This window comes from Pavona decussata, unplaced genomic scaffold, assembly GCF_977016875.1.
Source record: "Pavona decussata unplaced genomic scaffold, jaPavDecu1.1 SCAFFOLD_87, whole genome shotgun sequence".
NCBI classification, from domain to species: Eukaryota; Metazoa; Cnidaria; class Anthozoa; order Scleractinia; family Agariciidae; genus Pavona; species Pavona decussata.
The window spans coordinates 5257187-5276403 of NW_028145504.1; the positions used below are offsets into that span (position 1 = coordinate 5257187).

The window sequence follows — 19217 nt, forward strand, 5'->3', positions numbered from 1 at the left end:
GTAACATTTCTCTGAAGTTTGTTTTATCCGCTATTAACTAAAGAAAACTGTGACAGTTCTAAACTAGTCAATACAAGCAAAAGAAGTAGTACTTCTCTAAGATGTATTTTGTATTTTAGCGTTTTACAACAACATTTTGTATTTCTAATTTGTATACTCTTAAGCACTCCGCTTTAAGCACTCAACTTTCTCTGTAAGTGGCTGTTAATGGATTAAATATTTGATTTCAGTTATTACAGACAACCGCGGACTAAAACTTAGCGCACACAACTATTGAGAAAATTCTTTGTGATTTCAGTTGCTACTTATTGTCTCAGCTGAAGCAGATGATTTCTTCACGCTACTAACGACCTAATTTGACTGACTTCGTGATGGTTGAAAGTTGCATGTTTGGGAATACCATGAACGTAATTAAGGAGTAAAAATTTTTAAACCCCATATCTGGCGACATCTCTTATAAGTTGCTAATAGGGGATTGAGAGAGATCGAGTCGGAATTTTGAGATAAAATCTTCAGTAGAAGCCATACGAGGAATAACTCATAAAATTGCACTGATTGTGTTAGGCTCTGCCTTCTCTTTCCTGTTGCCTTATAGTTTCAACAAAATACTTAATTCACAGCAACTGCTACAGTAAACTACCGCTCTTTATCTGCAAACGTTGAATTTTCAACCTGAAATTAAACGGAAATTCGTAATAATTTAAATAAATTCGATTACCCAGCTTTCGAAATAATCCAGGAGTAAACGTGCCTTAAAAGCTGGTATTAGCTTTGTCCCTAATAAAATATTATTGGAAATTTGTGTTTTAGAGGTACTAAGCTTAATCGATAACCATCCTCATTGACGTTATTACTCGGGCGAGAGCCACGACTAGAAAAAGTACGTGCTTCAAACACTGATAAACAACTGACATGTCACAGGGAGCTCTTTCATCAACTATGATTTCCCATTTTTGGTTTCTGCGACTGACCGTCATTTTGAATAATTTACGCGCGCTCGAATAAAGTTAGGATTTGGACCTAGTCTCCTTCAGAAACTGTTTGGATGTCGTTCGGTATTTAAATCTCGAAGCGTGTCGTAATCTTCCGCGGATTTCCTAAAGTTACAAGTCTAGAAGACCGAACCTAAATTATTAATAATGGCCGTAGCGTCTATTGGCAGAATACATTAGACACGAACTACTTACAGTAAAGGGTGTCAGGCTTTTGCTACATTCTTTTTCCGTAATTGCTGTGTGGGCCCCATAAGTTAAGATGTATCCTAAGTATTTTTACTTAACAATAGTCCATTGTTATGGACTAACAGCATGCTATTGTTAAGGAACAAAAACCATTTCGATTTAGGAGGACTTCGTAAATCAGGCCCCAGGCTTCTGAGTATCGGGCGGCCTGCAGTACCTTTTTGGGGTTTGAAAACTTTGTGGTTTGGTATTGCTGAGGACCGACCGACGTTTAAGTTATTCTTGTAGCTTTGGCAGTATAAGCCCAAAAGACGTTTGGCAAAGGATTGACTTGTTGTAATTGGTACCTTCTACGGGTGAAAAGTGATCCAAAACACGGCCACAACACCGTGTTAGTACTTATAAGAGATTTTGAAATTTATCTCCATCCCCCTCCCCCCCCCCCCCCCCTTTTCCTTTTTTGAATGCCTTTAAACCTCCTACTTGATAAAAATTCGATAAAAGTTTGATAACTATTTCATAAAACAATAATGCTTTCTCCTCAAGGGGGTATTTCTAAAAATCTGGTGATAAATATTGACGGTAATCAAGATCAAACGCAAACGTCGTTTCTCAATGTAATTGTTTATTGGAATGGTTGGCATATCTGAACAGGCTACATGATTGACACTTCGTGAGCTTCTTACAGTCGTCATACACGTTTCTTAACATTGGTCTTTAGGGTAATTCTTTAGCTTAGAATTAAACTCCGACCGGTACCGTTTGAAGCACTGCACAGCTTCTGAGTCACACTTGCACAAAGCGTGTCGACATTTGCCGTAAAACCAATAGTGACTGGCGGGTTCTGCGAAAAACAAATATAGAACCATTTTAACCTGAATTGCACAAAGGAAATCTCTACCGTAAGGAAATATTATAAAATTTGATTAATTTTCCAAGAACTATTAATGGTCTGGGAAGTTTTAATATCAAACGCTCGTAAGAGTACGTGTCTCAGCCACGGATTCCAAACACCCAATCGAAGCTGGTTAAAAAAAACCGGCTGTTTCGACCCACTTCGATGAAACACTCGATCTTCTTCGTTTTTGATATACTACTCGAACAATTTTTTCATTCTGTAAGTACCATACAGTACTTCATTGCACCTTCACAAATTATTTTACCTGATGGTTTAATAATGAAGGTAGGCATTCAAATCGAGCTAGCACTGGTAAAATAGTCTTAAAATGGAATGGAAACTGATCAGAACGTCACATCCATAACCTGATAGATGGAAAATGTAAAATGCATAGTAAGGCAGAAAGGGAAGTATAAAAGATCTCAAAGTCATTCCAAAACGAGTCAGGGACACTTAATAGGCCATTTCCGAGTTGCCGTGGACCTCACTATGAAAGCGAGGCTAAGTGCAAAACTTTTCATATGAAAATTAGTTTTTTTTTACATATGAATGAAAACTACTTTTCATAAAAAAAATTTTGCACTTAGCCTCGCTTTCATAATGAGGCTCAAAGCAACTCGGAAATGGTCTATTCAATGGATTTAATGTTCACGACTAAAATAATGCAACCATAAACCAAACAACCATTCATTTAACACAATTTCAAAAATTAACAAGCATTACAAAACATAGAGTAAAGACAAAATTCTACTCAAAAGGGCGAGAGGCTATCTGGCTGAGCCAGTAATTCATGAAAATTTAATGTGATTGAAAAAACAAATTGTAGAAGTAAGAAAAAAGGGGTAAATTCAGTATAGCTTTTACACTAACAGTTTATTATAAGGTGGGCTCTTGTTTTTATAACTAAGAGCACGTAAAAAAGGAATTCACTTAAAGTTAAGAAACGAGTGTAAGTGCACTTTCCATTTGTCGTAACTGGTCAGCCAGACTGGTTATATCGCAAGCAGAATAATGTACGGAATTGAATCACGGGTGATATGGCAGTCCCATACATGCCTCCAAGACGGCGCATAACATGTTCTGAATGTTCTGTTTTGTAGAATTTGCTCCTTTCTAGAATTCAGTTCATTTCTTTCTCTTGGTTTTCTAAAATTGTTTTGCAACTAAGTTATTGCCTAAGGAATCCACTGGATCCACAGTTGAATATTTGAGCTCTAGCCCTCCACCCAATTCAAAATCACCATAAGACGACGGGTATTCCAAATGTTTCAAACTAAGTCTTACCGCACTGATAACAGTTCTTTCTGTTATAAGGCATCACGTAAACAGAGTCATCAAATGGGCAGTCTCCTGAGTTTTGCACTGAGGTGTAGCACTCGTCGTGCACTTGACAACACCTGAGGAATGCTCAAAAGTCTCAACATCTCATAAATAAGGAGAGTACGTTGTATACCCACAACATGCAACCTTTCAATTTTCCAAGTCGAAAAGAATTAAAATATTTAATACGTAATGTTCCAAGCAAATGCTCTTCCATAAAAGAGAACAGATTCTTACTGAGCGGTAGTACTTGTCGTGTACTTGACAACACCTGCAGATTACACAAATCTCTCAACACCTCAATAATATGGAGAATATTTTGTATCCTAAATGCAGAAGGGTCTAGTTTCTAGAGAAACTGCGGTGCTACGTGGGTGGCGAGTAGTAAAGAATCATTTAACGGATTCGCTCTGACGAAGGGCTAACGCTCGAAACGTCACAACTCGAATCTCTTTACGGTGACCAATTTCCCTTTAGATATGAACTCTGTTGACAATTAAATCAAACGTATGCTGTATACTCACAAAACAGTTAAAAATTTGTAATACTTTTAAAATATTTAAAACAATTTCTCAGCCTTGAAGAGAGCAGATTCCTTCATTGCAATTTTATTTTCAGCCCTATCTCCACCACCAGAAAGATAAGAATGATGGTGATGACGATGCACAAGTGCTATACGCGTAATGCCATAAATTATCGTCCACATTACTGTAGAACCAACATTAAACAATTTACAATCCTCCACCAAGGAGCTAAGGTTTGGAATTCTCTACCTCGTAACTTGACTTCATCCCCAAGCTGTCCTAGTTTTAACTTTCGCTAAAAATCGACCGAGCCACTAAATTAAACTCGCCTATCCTCTGATTTGCTATTTTTTTTCTATCTAGTGCTTCGTATGAGGAAGCTCTATAGGCTTATCTAGAAGCTTTTAGCCTCTATTAAGCTTCCTCGCCATTTTCCTCGTCTTCTTTTTCTTGTTATTAGCTTTAATGTATCTTTTTGTAATATTTGTGTGGCAAATAAGTCAATAAAATGGTGACGATGATGGTGGTGAATCTGCGGTGATTATGATGATGATGATGATGAGTTGGTGATGAAGATGATGATGATGATGATGATGATGATGAAGATGATGATGATGATGATGAGTTGGTGATGAAGATGATGATGATAATGATAATGATGATGATGATGATGATGATAATGATGATAATGATGATGATGATGATGATGATGATGATGATGATGATGAGTTGGTGATGAAGATGATAATGATGATGATGATGATGATGATGATGATGATGATGATGATAATGATGATGATGACTACTCAAGAATAAAGTTAATTAATTTTGTTTTATTAGCTTTGCCTATTACATGATAGAGAAAAAAAAAAAGAATAATTATATGCTGAAACACCAGGAACAATGGTTAAACAATTACAAAGAAGCTCTAGTGGCCATGCAACTCAGAGATAGTTTCCCCACAATAAAAAAAGACCATGACGTTTATCGATTTTCTTGGATTTTAACGCTGTTTATAGGCTTTGAACTCTAGGGTTTATTTTTTACCAGGGAGAAAATAAACGCTGTTTAGAATATCACTAGCTTCGCAAAACTATTGAAATCGGGGTTTGACAATTTTAATGTCAATATAACTGGTAAGAAATGATGCTCCTTTAGTATACCTGTCTGTATCGTCCTTTGGTTCTCCTTTTCCTCCTAACCCACAAAAACAGCCATAACCCGCGCCATATTCGTCCGGGCTTCTTCCCACGTGGCATATGATCATAAGACCAAACTCCTTAACACCTCTCCTTGTAAATTTCATCGGAGCAACTTCACCTTCTGTATAAAAAAATTGCGAGAAAAATAAGTCGCATATTAAAAAGGAATTTTCTCTCAATTGTAGCATCGCATGTTGGTTATTGCGGGGATTGGTGAGGGGGGGGGGGGTGGTGGCGGAGATAGGGAATTACCACCTTTGATGCCCCTGTATTTACCTGTTTGGATATTAATCAATCAATCAATCTGACTTAATCGATCTTTAATCATATTCACACTAGAATTCGCACTAGAGCAAGTTTTTTCTTGGCAAAATTTCATGTAACTAATTTCATTTCTCCGAGCGCTGTATGTGTACAGAATCAATAAGGTAACTAGGTCTCCGGCCTTGAAGTAATCGTAGCTGTTTACAAAGCTTGCCCGCATTATTTTGAGCAATTTTGCCAAAAATAAAATTGTTATATTTTCTCGTTTACTCAGGCAAATAAAAAATGTGTTCCTCGGCCTTTACAGGGAAAAAGATAAAAGAAACGCTTGCTCGTGTGAAAATAGTCTTAATGTTTTACCCCGGCCGTAATTCAGGTATTTTGTCCGGGGCAAACTAGAATTTAGTCTTGGATTTAAAGGAGCGCTTAAGAACTGGTCTGAGACGCTTTAAATTGTAAAATGTAAAATGGGAGAGAATATGAAATTTCCTTTTCCCAAAAGAGCTACTCTTGTAAATCATTTCCTGCAAAGCTTTCGCAGAGAAAAACTCGTGCACCACGTTCAAGCAGTAAAAAAAAATTCTGGCACAAGGTGTGCTTTGACTTCTTTGAAAGAATATGTTATGTGTCGCAAGAGAGTTAAGAGTTAAGAGTTTGTTGTTTATTTTCCCTGTGTTTTCCGGCCACAGTATTGTAATCTATTTCATGTTAATTGGCTTCCTTGGTCTTTTAATCTCAAAAGTATTTTACGAAGCCAATATCCTTTTTTCTATTTCATTGTTCGTTTTGTATCATTTCAGCTGTAGTACTTTATAGTGGTAGAATAACGTTGTTGTTGTTCTCAGTTCTCGCTTCGATTACTACAATATGTCAGCATAGCTGTTCTTTATCGAAGGCGAGAAGACTACGAAATGGTCAGATTGCCATAAAGGATTCTCCGATGTAGAAATTTCTCAAAATGACCGCAGCACTAATCGTACCTCAAACAGCATTACGCAAGTCTGTGCATAATTAGAGCCCACAGAGTTCTTGATAGGAAGGCCAATGTCCATTTTAATTTTCGGCTGCGAATATCACTGGAAACGTCCTCACGGAGATTAGGAGTGCGTTTTCCTACCTAAACGCAATCAAGATCAGGCCCCAGTTGTTCAAAGAGCGGATAACTTTATCCAGCGGATAAATCGCTATCCGACGGATAAAATGTACTCCAGCCAATACATTTTATTCGCTGGATAGCGACTTATCCACCGGATAGAGTTATCCGATCTTTGAACAACCGGGGCCAGAAGCTTAGAAAACCTCTTGTTCGCTTATAGAAAGCTAGAGCACTTACCAATGAGCAATCAATGAGGGATTTTAACTGCTAAAGCTAAACCCAGCAGGATTTGAAGAAGTATTTGACTTCTTTGAAAAACCATGTTAAAGAATTAACTTACAATTATATCTCACAGCTTACCTTTAGATAAAAAAGTCTCGGCCCCTTGTTTCTATACGTGATAAAGTACGAATATAAGATTATGTTCGCAACAAATCTGATGGTATAGTTTTTAAACCTTGATAAATACATGAGTTTGGCAAAAACACAATAATTTGCAGAAAATCTGAGAAATGGTCTGAATTTGAAATTGGAAGGTATGGAATGGTGTCTATTTTTTAATTTTAGGCTATATTTAAAATAATATGTAACGTTCCGCAAAAGGTAATCGTCAGTTATTCTGTCATTTCCCGGTCCTACCTTTAACCATGTCTCTGTAATGCGTGGCAAAGCTGTTACTGATGATGAATGTTTATATCTTGTTTCAATGGCATTTCAATTTCCAAATTAGTACAATCAGGTGAAAGAGTGGTTCACTTTCACTTTTGTACAGTTTTTAATTCGTAGGCTGAAATTGAAAACGGGTTGTTGGATATCTGACGTTCGATACACCAACTCTAACATTCACTGTTCACAGCAAAGTACCTTACCGGATCATAGGTGCTTGCAGCTATTGAAAGCTGGAAGACGATAAAGAAGGAGTAGAGAGCAACCAACTTGTTCATCATGTACCGAGAATCAAGCTCCAACAAGGCTCAGCTGTTGTCTTGAGGAATCGAGTCTCAGTCTTTATCAAATTCGTAATAGCTGGGGATTTGTATACTTTACCAACATTAAAGGGAAATTGCCTGACTGAGTGATCTGAAAAGCCTAAGGGCACTGAGAATTATCATTTTAATTCACCTGATAAACTCTTGTCAAAGTAATTAAAATTTTAGCATAAAGAAGCCATGTATTTTATAGGTGTCTGTTTTCTAGATGTAAACTAAAATAGTCGAATTTGTGTTCTTGACGTCTCCTCTTTTCTTTTGAAAATAGAAAGAACTGGGATTTCATGAAAAGAAAGTTTAGCTTTTTTTGGCATTCGAATCTTTGCATTGTTCGCCTTCTTGGATGGTGATAGTTTATCTAAGTTTCAAAAACTCATTAATAATTCATAAGCCCATTGACCAATCAAATAGTCGATAATACATCACGTGCAGTGACTTCCTCCTTATTAGTATGCGGTGTTTTATCAGCTGATAAAACAATCCTCATTAGTATGCGGCGTTTTATCAGCTGATAAAACACTCCTCATTAGTCTGCGGTGTTTTTCTCGTATGCTAATTTCCAACGTTCACAAAAGCATAATTGTTATAAACTCTACTGACACACGCTTTCCAGGAATGTTTTTGAAGCCGTTCAAAAAGCTCGCTGCACGTTTTAACCCGATAAAACACTCCTGCTCGTTTTTTAAACATTACGTCTTTGCGAAAATACTGAGTTGAGTACCCTTAAAGTGCCTATCACCCTTACCCAATTCCCTTAAAGTAGACGTAGAAAGGAAGCCAAAACAAGCAAAATAATGAGATTTGAAGTTATTCTCGATTTTTAAAACGCGATCGAAATCACAATTTCCGAAGTTAAAACCGCGCCATTACAGGACTGGCACTAGTGAGTTGTGACGTCGACCCGGTATCTCGATAACAAGCATACAACAAAACAGCAGTGAGTCGGAGTGAATTTTACGCGAGTTGTTTGGGTTTCTGGCCGACTTTTTGGCCCGAACGCCGAACACTGACTCCGAATCCGAGCAAAGCTGCAACTTAGATGATTCTGAATTTAACTACAATCCCGGCTACGTGATTGACGCGACGATCAAGCACGTAAAATAGGAATGGAAGGCCTACGCAACTCCTACTCGCATGTTTAGCGCTTCTATCATAGTCTTTTGATCAATTTAGCTTCTTATATGTTTACAGAAGGTTGGCATGACAATTTGAAGGATTTGTACGATAATCATTGAACAAAACCATGTGCTTAACTGTAGCATGTTTTGTATTTTGATCTCAAAGGCCATTTCTGGGTTTTGAGTTCTGCGTTTTGCGACTGTTTATTTCACCTCTTGTTGTTTCTCAGGAGCGACTGTCGTTCTTATGCCATTTCATTTGACTTGTATTTAGTTTAAGTTTGGCTCGTTTCAGTTCGCGGTTTGGTGACAGTCCAGCTTCTAGTTAGGATTTGAACCGTATGATAATCTTTAACCTCCGAAAGCGATCGCTATTGTTGTTATCTTTGATAGGATTTGAACTGTGTAATTACACCTTTATCTTACAGTTTTTGTATTGCCGGGCCGGGCCGTTTGTTTTTGTGGCAGGGGGTTGTGTCTCTGATCATTGCTATTTGTCTTTTGATACTTAGTTTAGCATTGTAGATTTCTTCGAGAGCTATGCAATGCGTTAAGTTTGTTTAGTTGCGGCTTCAAGATTTTTTCATCGCCTCGCTTCGCTCCGCTCTGAGGTTGTGTTGCGGGAGCTTGTTATTTTCTAAATACTAGTATTTGAAATCTCTCGGTTTTAAAGAATATTTTACTGGGGCCGAGGGAAGGGTTAATAAGCAAGATTTTTTTCTTTGAACTAGAGGATTACCTTTTGTAAACGAAACCACCACATCGTGATGCAAAAATTTTACTTCGCGACACAGTGCGGACCGCTCAGGAAACGAAACAGCTTTTAGGATTGCATTTTACGTAGCGTAAACATAAGCTTGTTCAGTTGATATTTTTATCACTGTTAAACTGTTTATTAGCTAAAATTGGTCTGGTAGTAAGAAAAGTAAAACCACACGACGATTTGAAAGCCTTGCGTGTGTTATTTATCAAAATATTGCGATTTCCAGGTAAGAAAAGCCAACCTTTTGAAGCAGTATTTCGAACATGTCAATCGACCGACTCGTTCGATTGACTCTTAACCTCGTTCTTCACAGACAAATTCAAGACTGAAGCTCTTTTAAAAAGAATGATGCGTTCTTCATGGAAAGCCTACTCCCAAATTTATACACGTGGAATTAAGGAAGATAAAAGAACTATGTTTCGCGCAATCACGCACGAAAATGCACACGTGCACGTGCGTGCTTCAGCTAATTTATATTCTGCTTTAATAGTTGTTAATTTCACCAGTCGATTTAGTTTTCCTACAGTTTAGTTTTGTGTTTCGCTAACGCCGTTTACGCAGAGAGACAGAGCACCGGGTAATTATCTTTGATTTACGCACTTGCGTTAGTTATACCATTACTGTATTATTTAGCTTTCTATCTGTATTTTATTTGTAGGTTTCGAAATGACTTTGATAACGGTGTATTAAATACGTTCTGACAATCGGCTAGCGAAACAAACTAGCTTTATCATGTCACTGTGGCCCTTCATCCACTCGCCAACAGACAGCAGTCTCAGAAGTAAAAGAATCAATTCGCCTCTTCGCATTCTTGAGAGTCTAGACCAATTATAAATTAAAATAAGTTAACTATTTCAATAGGTTTGTTTTGGCTCTACCTATAAGCTTAAATAAAAAATGGAAACATTTCGTACCGCTCGTTCGCGGCGATGTTTAGCACTAGTTGAAATTAGTACATCTGGACTTGTGGTCACCGCTTTAGCATGGACAGTTGGCGTCACATTTATACCGATATCATCTCGTTTCATTCTTGGGATGATTGGCTTGCTACTCACTTCATCAATAAATCAGAATCGATGTATGAAGTCGTCGTTTGTGAAGTGCTTGGAGCATATTGACGAGTTTCCGGTTCAACTCTCATTTAGCCCGCTTTTGTTTCATGAAATCCATCTACTTCTTTCTTCATTTCCTTGCTTCATCATTTTCGAACGGTATAGCGTGCAGAACTACACCCTTCCACATATCTGAGAAGGCAGCACATTCACCTACCACATACCTTCCTGACACATTCCAAATTCAGTACAGAGAATGTAGTGACAAATGAACTTGCTACAAAAAAGAAGGCGGAGAAGATTATTTAAACTATATCGGATGAAATTATTTGGCAACAAATTTTTTCTTCACTCAAAACAGAAAAAATGAACTTAAATGTCTGATCAGTTATTAGCAATCAGTGTAATCAGAGGAGTTTATCAATGGCATAATAAATTCTGTGATTTGTAAATATCTAGCTTTCTGTGAATGCTGAAGGGTATTTCTCGAACAAAACGACATATTTCACTTTTATAATATTTATGTGGCGCTTGATCATACAATAATATATTAATATGTCGTGATTTAAGTCGGGGAGATTATAATCTTCGAACAACTTCACTAGATTGGAGTAATTGCAAAGTTTACCATTACAATGGATACCAAATAGCAAGAGCAGCGTCTGTTTAACGAGAGATTCTCTGTACTTACTTTGGAGATATCTTAGGTAATTAAGAATTCTTTTAGTCATATCAAAGATCAGAGGAATGAATTCAACCTTTGTGTGAGTATTTCTCATAAATTATTCTAAATGTATTGTTATCATTATTTTTTCTGGTAACAAATACGAGTGAATTCGACTGAACTAATCTCAAATTTTGACTCAAAGGAGTTACTCCAGAATTCTTTTACGAAGGTGCAAGAGTTACTATTTGAAGTCACACTGGTAGTGATGAAGTCGGTCATAGGCGAATACGTGAAAACAATAGAGACGCTCCCTCCCTGGTTGAAAGTCGGTGCGATTCCTTGTGGAACCAAGGGCTACTGCTCTCCCAGAAAATTTTAAAAGTGAAGATTGCGAAAGAAGGAGTCAGTTGCTGTTATTTCAATTTCTCATAGAGTGGCTTGAAAGACCCTGAATCCTCTTACTGACTGGATCCGCCTATGATTTTTACTCATCAATTTCAATTCCTGGCACTCGTTTTGGAAGATCTTCATGACTAACGAAACCACGACCCGTGAGCGTTCAGGGAGTTAGAGCAGCGTTGCACTGCATCGCAAGGCCATGAGGTTTTAGAACACCGGAAAGGTTATTCATTCATAACTAGTTTATCTACTTTTATTCGAACACTTGGATACATGGGCTAATTTCTTTTTTCTCTCCGGTGCAATTGAAAAACAGTCTTCTGAAACATTTTCGTTATCATGTTGCGTCGATTTCGCAGCTTTTTATTGTCTTCACTTTGAGCAGATGTCAGTAAAATTTCTAATTCCTTGTTTAACACTTTATCTGACTAGCAAATAAACTCCTCCGCAAAGCCAATGCGTGCGTCCTGATTCAAAGAACAGCGTGTGAGTAACACTTCTTTGAAGTTTGTTTGATCCGCTTTCAAGAAACAAGTGAAAGTCCTAAACTCAGGCTAGTCATACAAGCAAAAGTATCTTTTGAATACTACTCCTCTAAGATGTCATTTGTAATTTAAGTGTTGAACAACAACATTTTGGATTTTTAAATTTACATTCTCTTAAGCATGCCGCTTTAAGTATTTTAAAAAAACTTTCTGCGTATAAGTGGAGGTTAATGGATTAAATATTTGGTTTCAGTTATCTTGGGCATCCGTGGACTAACACTTGGCGCAAACAACTGTTGAAAAAATCCTTTGTGGTTTCGGTTGCTACTTCTTGTCTCAGCTGAAGTAGATTATTTCTTCACACTAGTAACGACCTAATTTGACTAACTTCGTGATATTTGAAACTTGTCAGGCAATACCATGAATTTAATTAAGGAGTAACAAATTTTAAACCCTATTTTTGGCGACATCTCTGATAATTTTATAGTAGGGCATTTAGAGATCGAGTCGAAAGTTCGCGATTAAGATCTTCAGTATAAGCCATGCGAGGGATTACTCTTACAACACCGAGTGTGTTTGTCTCTGCCTTCTCTTTCTACTTTCCAAAATTTCCAAAAGAGGTGGAGTAAACATTCCACTTTTATTCAGAAATATACCCATAATTTCACTTTTACAAAACTAGCCTCACGCCTTATTAGTTACCACAAATATATACATAATTCACAGCAACTGCTACAATAAACTTCAACTCTTTATCTACAAACGTTGCGTTTTATGAATGGAATAAAACTGAAATTCGTTTACCCAGTTTTTGAAGTAATCCACAAGTAAAGATGCCTTATAAGCTGGTATTACCTTGTCCCTAATAAAATATGACTGAAAACGTTTGTTTTAGACTGAAATACTAAACTAAATCGACGACCATCGTCATTAATGTTATTACTAGAGCGAGAGCAACGACCAGCAAAAGTAACATTTTTTGTTAGTAGAAAGAAACATTTCATAGGGGCACTCCCATCAACTGTGCAAAAATACAATAAAGATCGTTGTTGTTCTTCGTTCTTCCTATTGTTTGATTTTTGCGACTGGCCGCCATTTTGAAAATTTTATGCGCGGCCGAATAAGGTGAGGATTGAGACCAGAAACCGTTCGCATGTCGTTTGGAATGGACCCTTTTCACTCGGCGACCATGTTGAGTCTCGGGGGAATAAAATGCTTTGTTTTTGAACGCAAGCCTCGGCCAGACGCGAATTCAGTGCGAGGCTTGCCGTGCAAAAACAAAGCTTTTTACTCCCCCGAGACTCAACATGGTCGCCGAGTGAAAAGGGTCCATTCCGAACGACATGCGAACGAGTGATAAAGGTCTATCATTCTCGGTGCGTGTCAAAAATTTCCCGGCGAAACTTACAAGTCTGGGCAACCGAGCCTAAATTATTAAAAATGGCCTTCGCGTCTACCGCAGAATACACTCGAACTACTGACAACAAAGGGAGTCAATCTTTTGCTACATTTTTTCTCAAAATTGTTGCTGGGGGGGGGGGGGGGGGGGGAGGGCTAACTTAAGAGGTATCCTAAGCATTGTTATACCAACAATAGGTTATTGTTTAGGAACAAACATCACCTTGACTTAAGTGGGCTTCGTGAATTTATCCCCGAGAACGGCGCTGCTCGCAGTCCTTTTTATTTTGGATTTAAATACTATGTGGTTTGGTACGGCTTAGGACCACCCGACCTTGAAGTTATTCTTGTAGCTTTTGAAGTATAAGCTCAAAAGACGCGAGGCAAAGTAACGGCTTGTTAGAAGTGGTACCTTCTTGGGGTGAAAAGTGATCCTAAACAGGGCCACTGAGCATGGTTTTAGCACTTAGAAGGGGTTCTTTCCAAAATTTATTCTTCCTTTTCTCTTCTGAATGTCTTGAACCTCCTACTTGATAAAACTTCGATAAAACTTTGATAACTCCTTAACGGGTTATTTCTTAAATTCTGGTGATAAATATTGACGGAAATCAACATCAAACGCAAACCTCGTTTCTCAATATAAGTGTTTATTGGAATGATTGGTATATCTGAACAGACCGCATGAAGGACACTTTGTGAACCTCTTCTATAGTCCTTATACATGTTTCTTAACATTTGTCTTGAGGGTAATTCTTTAGGTCAGGATTAAACTCCGACCGGTACCGTTTGAAACACTGCACAGCTTCTGAGTCACACTTGCACAAAGCGTGTCGACATTTGCCGTAAAACCAATAGTAACTGGCGGGTTCTACGAAAAACAAATATAGAACCATTTTAACCTGAAGTGCACAAAGGAAAGCACTACCGTAAGGTGGTATCAAAATTTGATCAATTTTTCCAATAAGTATTAATGGTTTGGGAAACTTTGTGTGAGGGGGAAAGGAAAGGGGAGGGGTGTTAACGGGAGTAAGTTTGGAGTTAGTATGAGATTATTTGGCAGTCCCATGAATCCTTTTAGAACTTGTTCAAAATGTGCTGCTTTGGGGAATTTAAGACTGAACCAGCCCCCTTGCAGACTGATACAGGTGGCCGACCAGCTCTTATAAACTGAAAACGCCATAAGATACTTGAACAGTACTTATTTACACGCGCTTGACGAAAGAGGGAGGAAGAAAGGCTTCGATTGCTTGTAAGCTACACTTGAAAACGTTTTATTGAATTGCTGCCATTATTATCTGGAAACCATATCAAGCCTTAACGTCTGTTACATCCTTTTAAAAGTAACATATAAAGACGAAGCGTCACAGAGCTAGATTGGTGTCATTTCAAACTGACAACCCTAACGTGTTTGAATTAACAGAAACCTAGCTGAAAAGAATGGTACAGTTTTCCTATAAATTACCACCCCAGTATACTGCCTTTTCTCAAGTCGGTGCGTCTTCGTCTCCATGCAAAATGCGCTAGAACATATCACGAGTTGTTCCTTGCAACAATTCATTTTTAAAATTGTTTTGCAACTTAGTCAAGGTATTGCTTAAGGAATCTAATTTAAGTCAAAAATAGGTTTGAATATTTGAGCTCTAGCCCTCCACCCTACTCGAAATCACCATAAGACGACGGGTATTCTAAATGTTTCAAACTAAGTCTTACCGCACTGATAACAGTTCTTTCTGCTATAAGGCATCACGTAAACGGAGTTATCGAATGGGCAGTCTCCTGAGTTTTGCACTGAGGTGTAGCACTCGTCGTGCACTTGACAACACCTGCGAAATGCTCAAAAGTTTCAACATCTCATAAATAAGGAGACTATATTGTATACCCACAACATGCAACCTTTCAATTTTCCAAGTCGAAAAGAATTAAAATTTCCCTTTAGATATCAACTCTGTTGATAATTAAATCAAACGTATGCTGTATACTCACAAAACAGTTAAAAGTTTGTAATACTTTTAAAATATTCAAAACAATTTATCAGCCTTGAAAGAGAGCAGATTCCTTCATTGCAATTTTATTTTCAGCCCTATCTCCACCACCAGAAAGATAAGAGTGATGGTGATGACGATGCACAAGTACTATACGCGTAATGCCATAAATTATCGTCCGCATCACTGTAGAACCAACATTAAACAATTCACAATCCTCCACCAAGGACCTAAGGTTTGGAATTCCCTACGATGTAACTTGACTTCATCCCCGAGCTGTTCCAGTTTTAACTTTCGCTAAAAAAATTCTCATCGACCGAGCCACCAAATTAAACTCGCCTATCCTCTGATTTGCTATGTCCTTTCCATCTAGTGCATCGTATGAGGAAGCCCTAGATTTATATAAGCTTTTAGCTTCTATTTGGCTTCCTCGCCACTTTCCTCGTATTTTTTTCTTGTTATTAGTTTTAATGTATTTTTTTTGTAATAATTGTGTGGCAAATAAATCAATATAATGGTGATGATGATGGTGGTGGTTGTGCGGTGATTATGATGATGATGATGAGTTGGTGATGATGATGATAATGATGATAATTTTTTCTATTTTATTTACAACGATTTACGATGATGATGATGATGATGATGATGATGATGATGATGATGATGGTAGTGGTAGTGATAATGATGTTGAAAACGCTGATTCCGATAAGGATGATCTCTATACTATCTCCCCTATTTACTACTCAAGAATAAGGTTTTTTTTACTTTTTTTTAATTTTATTAGCTTCGCTTATTACATGATACAGAAAAGCAAAGGAATAATTATATGCTGAAACACTAGGAACAATGGTTAAACAATTACAAAGTAGCTCTAGTGGCCATGCAACTCAGAGATAGTTTCCCCACAATAAAAAAAAAGATCATACCGTTTATCGATTTTCTTGGATTTTAACGCTGTTTATAGGCTTTGAAGTCTTGGGTTTATTTTTTGCCAGAGAGAAAATAAACGCTGTTTAGAAAATCCCTAACTTCGTAAAACTATTGAAATCGGGGTTTGACAATTTTAATGTCAATATAACTGGTAAGAAATGATGCTCCTTTAGTGTACCTGTCTGTATTGTCCTTAGGTTCTCCTTTTCCTCCTAACCCACAAAAGCAGCCATAACTCACGCCATATTCGAGGGGGCTTTTTCCCACGTGGCATATGATCATAAGACCAAACTCCCCAACACCTCTCTTAGTAAATTTCATCGGAGCAACTTCACCTTCTGTATAAAAAATCAGCGAGAAAAAAAAGTTGCATATCGCAACATCACATGTTGGTTAAGCGGGGATTGGTGAAGGTAGGGGGGGTGGGGAATTACCACCTTTGATGCCTCTGTATTTGCCTGTTTGAATATTAATCAATCAATCAATCAATCAATCAATCAATCTGACTCAATCGATCTCTATTCACACTAGAGCAAGTTTTTTCTTGACAAAATTTCATGTAAACCAATTTCATTTCTCCGAGCGCTGTATGTGTACAGAATGAATAAGGTAACTAGATCTCCGGCCTCGAAGTAATTGTAGCTGTTTATAAAGCTGGCCCGCATTATTTTGACCAAATAAAAAATGTGTTTCCCGGCCTTTACAGGGAAAACTGTAAAAGAAACGTTTGCTCGTGTGAAAATAGTCTTAATGTTTTACCCCGTAATTCAGGTATTTTGTCCGGTGCAAACTAGAATTTAGTCTTGGATTTAAAGGAGCGCTTAAAGGAACTGGTCTGAGACGCTTTAAATTGTAAAATGTAAAATGGGAGAGAATATAAAATTTCCTTTTCCTAAAAGAGCTACTAGTTAAAAAGAATCATTTCTTGTAAACCATTTCCTGCAAAGCTTTCGCAGAGAAAAACTCGTGCACCACGTTCAAGCAGTAAAAAAAAAAAAATTCTGGGACAAGGAAAAGTGCAAAGTGCTTTGACTTCTTTGAAAGAATATGTTATGTGTTGCAAGAGAGTTAAGTACAATTATCTCACAATTTACCTTTAGATGAAAGGATCTCCCCTTGTTTCTACACGTGATAATGTAAGAATGTAAGATTACGTTCGCAATAAATCTGATATTATAATTCTTTAACCTTGGTAAATATATGAGTTTAGAAAGCACGATTAGTTTACAGAAAATCTAAGAAGTGATGTGAATTTTAAAATGGAATGGAGGGAAAGCTAAAGGATTGCAGTATGGGACGATGTCTAGTTTTTTTTATTTAAAATTATATATAAAGATAATAACAAACTATAATAATCTTTGATGGACTAATAAAAATTATTATTAACACTTTTTGCGGGTGACACTCTCTGCGTCGTCCCGGTCCTGCCTTTGTAATCATGTAATGCCCCCTATTTCTGTAATCTCAGTGTGGCCGGCAAAGCTGTTAAATTATAAATGTTTATATTCTTTGTTAATGGCATGTGCGAGACTTGAACTCACAATAATCCAGAATTTCCAAAACAGTACAATCAGGTGAAAGAGTGACGTTCACTTTCAGTTGACGTGTACAGTTTTGATCCGCACTGAAATGATAAACAGGTTGGTGGATATCTCATTCGATAGGCAAACCCTAATATTCAATATACGCAACAAAGTTGCTTACCGGATCAAAGGTAGTTGCAGCTATTGAAAGCTGAAAGATGATCAAGAAGGAGTAGAGAGCAACAAACATCTTCATCGTGCACAGAATCAGGCTCCAGCAAGGCTCAACTGTTGTCTTGAGAACTCGAGTCTCAGTCTTTATCAAATTCTTAATAACTGGGGCTTTATATACTTTACCAACATTAAAGAGAAATTGCCTGACTGAGTGAGCAGAAAAGGGTGTTGAAAATTGCTCATTAATTTCAGCTGTTACAGTTTTCTAGAAAAGTAAATTTGAGGATAAAGAAACAATCATGAACTTCAGGTTTCTGTTTTCTAGTTGTAAATTAAAACTGAAAGTCGAATTTGTTTTCTTTTATGTTTTGTTTTTATTTCTTTTCTTTTCGTTTGGAACTTCAAAGCACTGGAACTTCATGGATATAGTTTAGCTTTTTTTTTGCATCGAATCATTACATTGGAAGAGGGAATGACAATGCTGATAGTTTATAATACTGAGTTGAGTACACTTAAGAGAGGATCCTCAGGTTGCTAAGATTCGTGACTGCTTAAGCAATATTTTCGGCATACAAATGGCAAAAGGAAGATTGATAAAACTATTTCCTACACATATTATTATAACGAGGTAGCCTTGGCCCTTCTCTTCCTTGTGTATGTAGTAAAATAACTCGAACATCAGAAACTAATTTAAAAAAACCATCATCAGTAACATTGACCTCACGTGCAATAAGCAGAAGGTTAAGCTATGATGCCTCCCACGAGAGAATTAGGTAAAATTACTGTTTTGTTTAGTAAAGATTTCTAAAACAAACGAGCAAATTCATCATAGGCTACTCTATTCTTAATTGTTTGTTGACTTGGATATTACTCGCTAATTATCAGTTTTCCACAAATACTTAATCCACAGCAACCTCTACAATAAACTTTTCAACTCTATCCAAGCCTTCTACTGACGTTACATTCTGTGAACGTGAAATAGGCTGAATACAACAAACTAATTCATGATCAAGAAATCTCTTTTAATCTACTTTCAAAAAAATCCATCAATAAGATGGAAAATCAGTATCTCTGATAAATTAAAATAAAATGTATCTGTTATCATTACTATTTCTGACAGCGAATGCTAGTTAATTCGAACTGATCGCAAAGTTTTACACAAAAGGGTTGCTCCAGAATTCTTAAACGAAGGTGGTTGTAAGTCGGTGCGATTCCCTGCGGAGCCAGGGGTCACTGCTCCCCTAGAAAATTT

The 19217-nt window shown here is 37.3% G+C and overlaps 2 protein-coding genes across 2 annotated transcripts; both read right to left on the reverse strand.

Moving 5' to 3' along the window:
* Window positions 1–1767: 1767 nt before the first annotated feature.
* On the reverse strand, window positions 1768–7546 carry LOC146474982 (phospholipase A2 A2-actitoxin-Cgg2a-like). Its single transcript, XM_085116318.1, has 5 exons — window positions 7355–7546; window positions 6846–6876; window positions 5087–5246; window positions 3364–3476; window positions 1768–2025 (listed from the first exon to the last, which is right to left on the reverse strand). Exons 1-5 carry the CDS (start codon window positions 7430–7432, stop codon window positions 1886–1888), a joined length of 522 nt encoding a protein of 173 aa, XP_084972444.1. The 5' UTR covers window positions 7433–7546; the 3' UTR covers window positions 1768–1885.
* A 6498-nt stretch (window positions 7547–14044) lies between these two features.
* On the reverse strand, window positions 14045–18223 carry LOC146474983 (phospholipase A2 A2-actitoxin-Cgg2a-like). Its single transcript, XM_085116319.1, has 5 exons — window positions 17973–18223; window positions 17363–17390; window positions 16447–16606; window positions 15067–15179; window positions 14045–14224 (listed from the first exon to the last, which is right to left on the reverse strand). The coding sequence occupies exons 1-5, from the start codon at window positions 18045–18047 to the stop codon at window positions 14085–14087; spliced, it is 516 nt and encodes a 171-aa protein (XP_084972445.1). The 5' UTR covers window positions 18048–18223; the 3' UTR covers window positions 14045–14084.
* Between the last annotated feature and the right edge of the window lie 994 nt (window positions 18224–19217).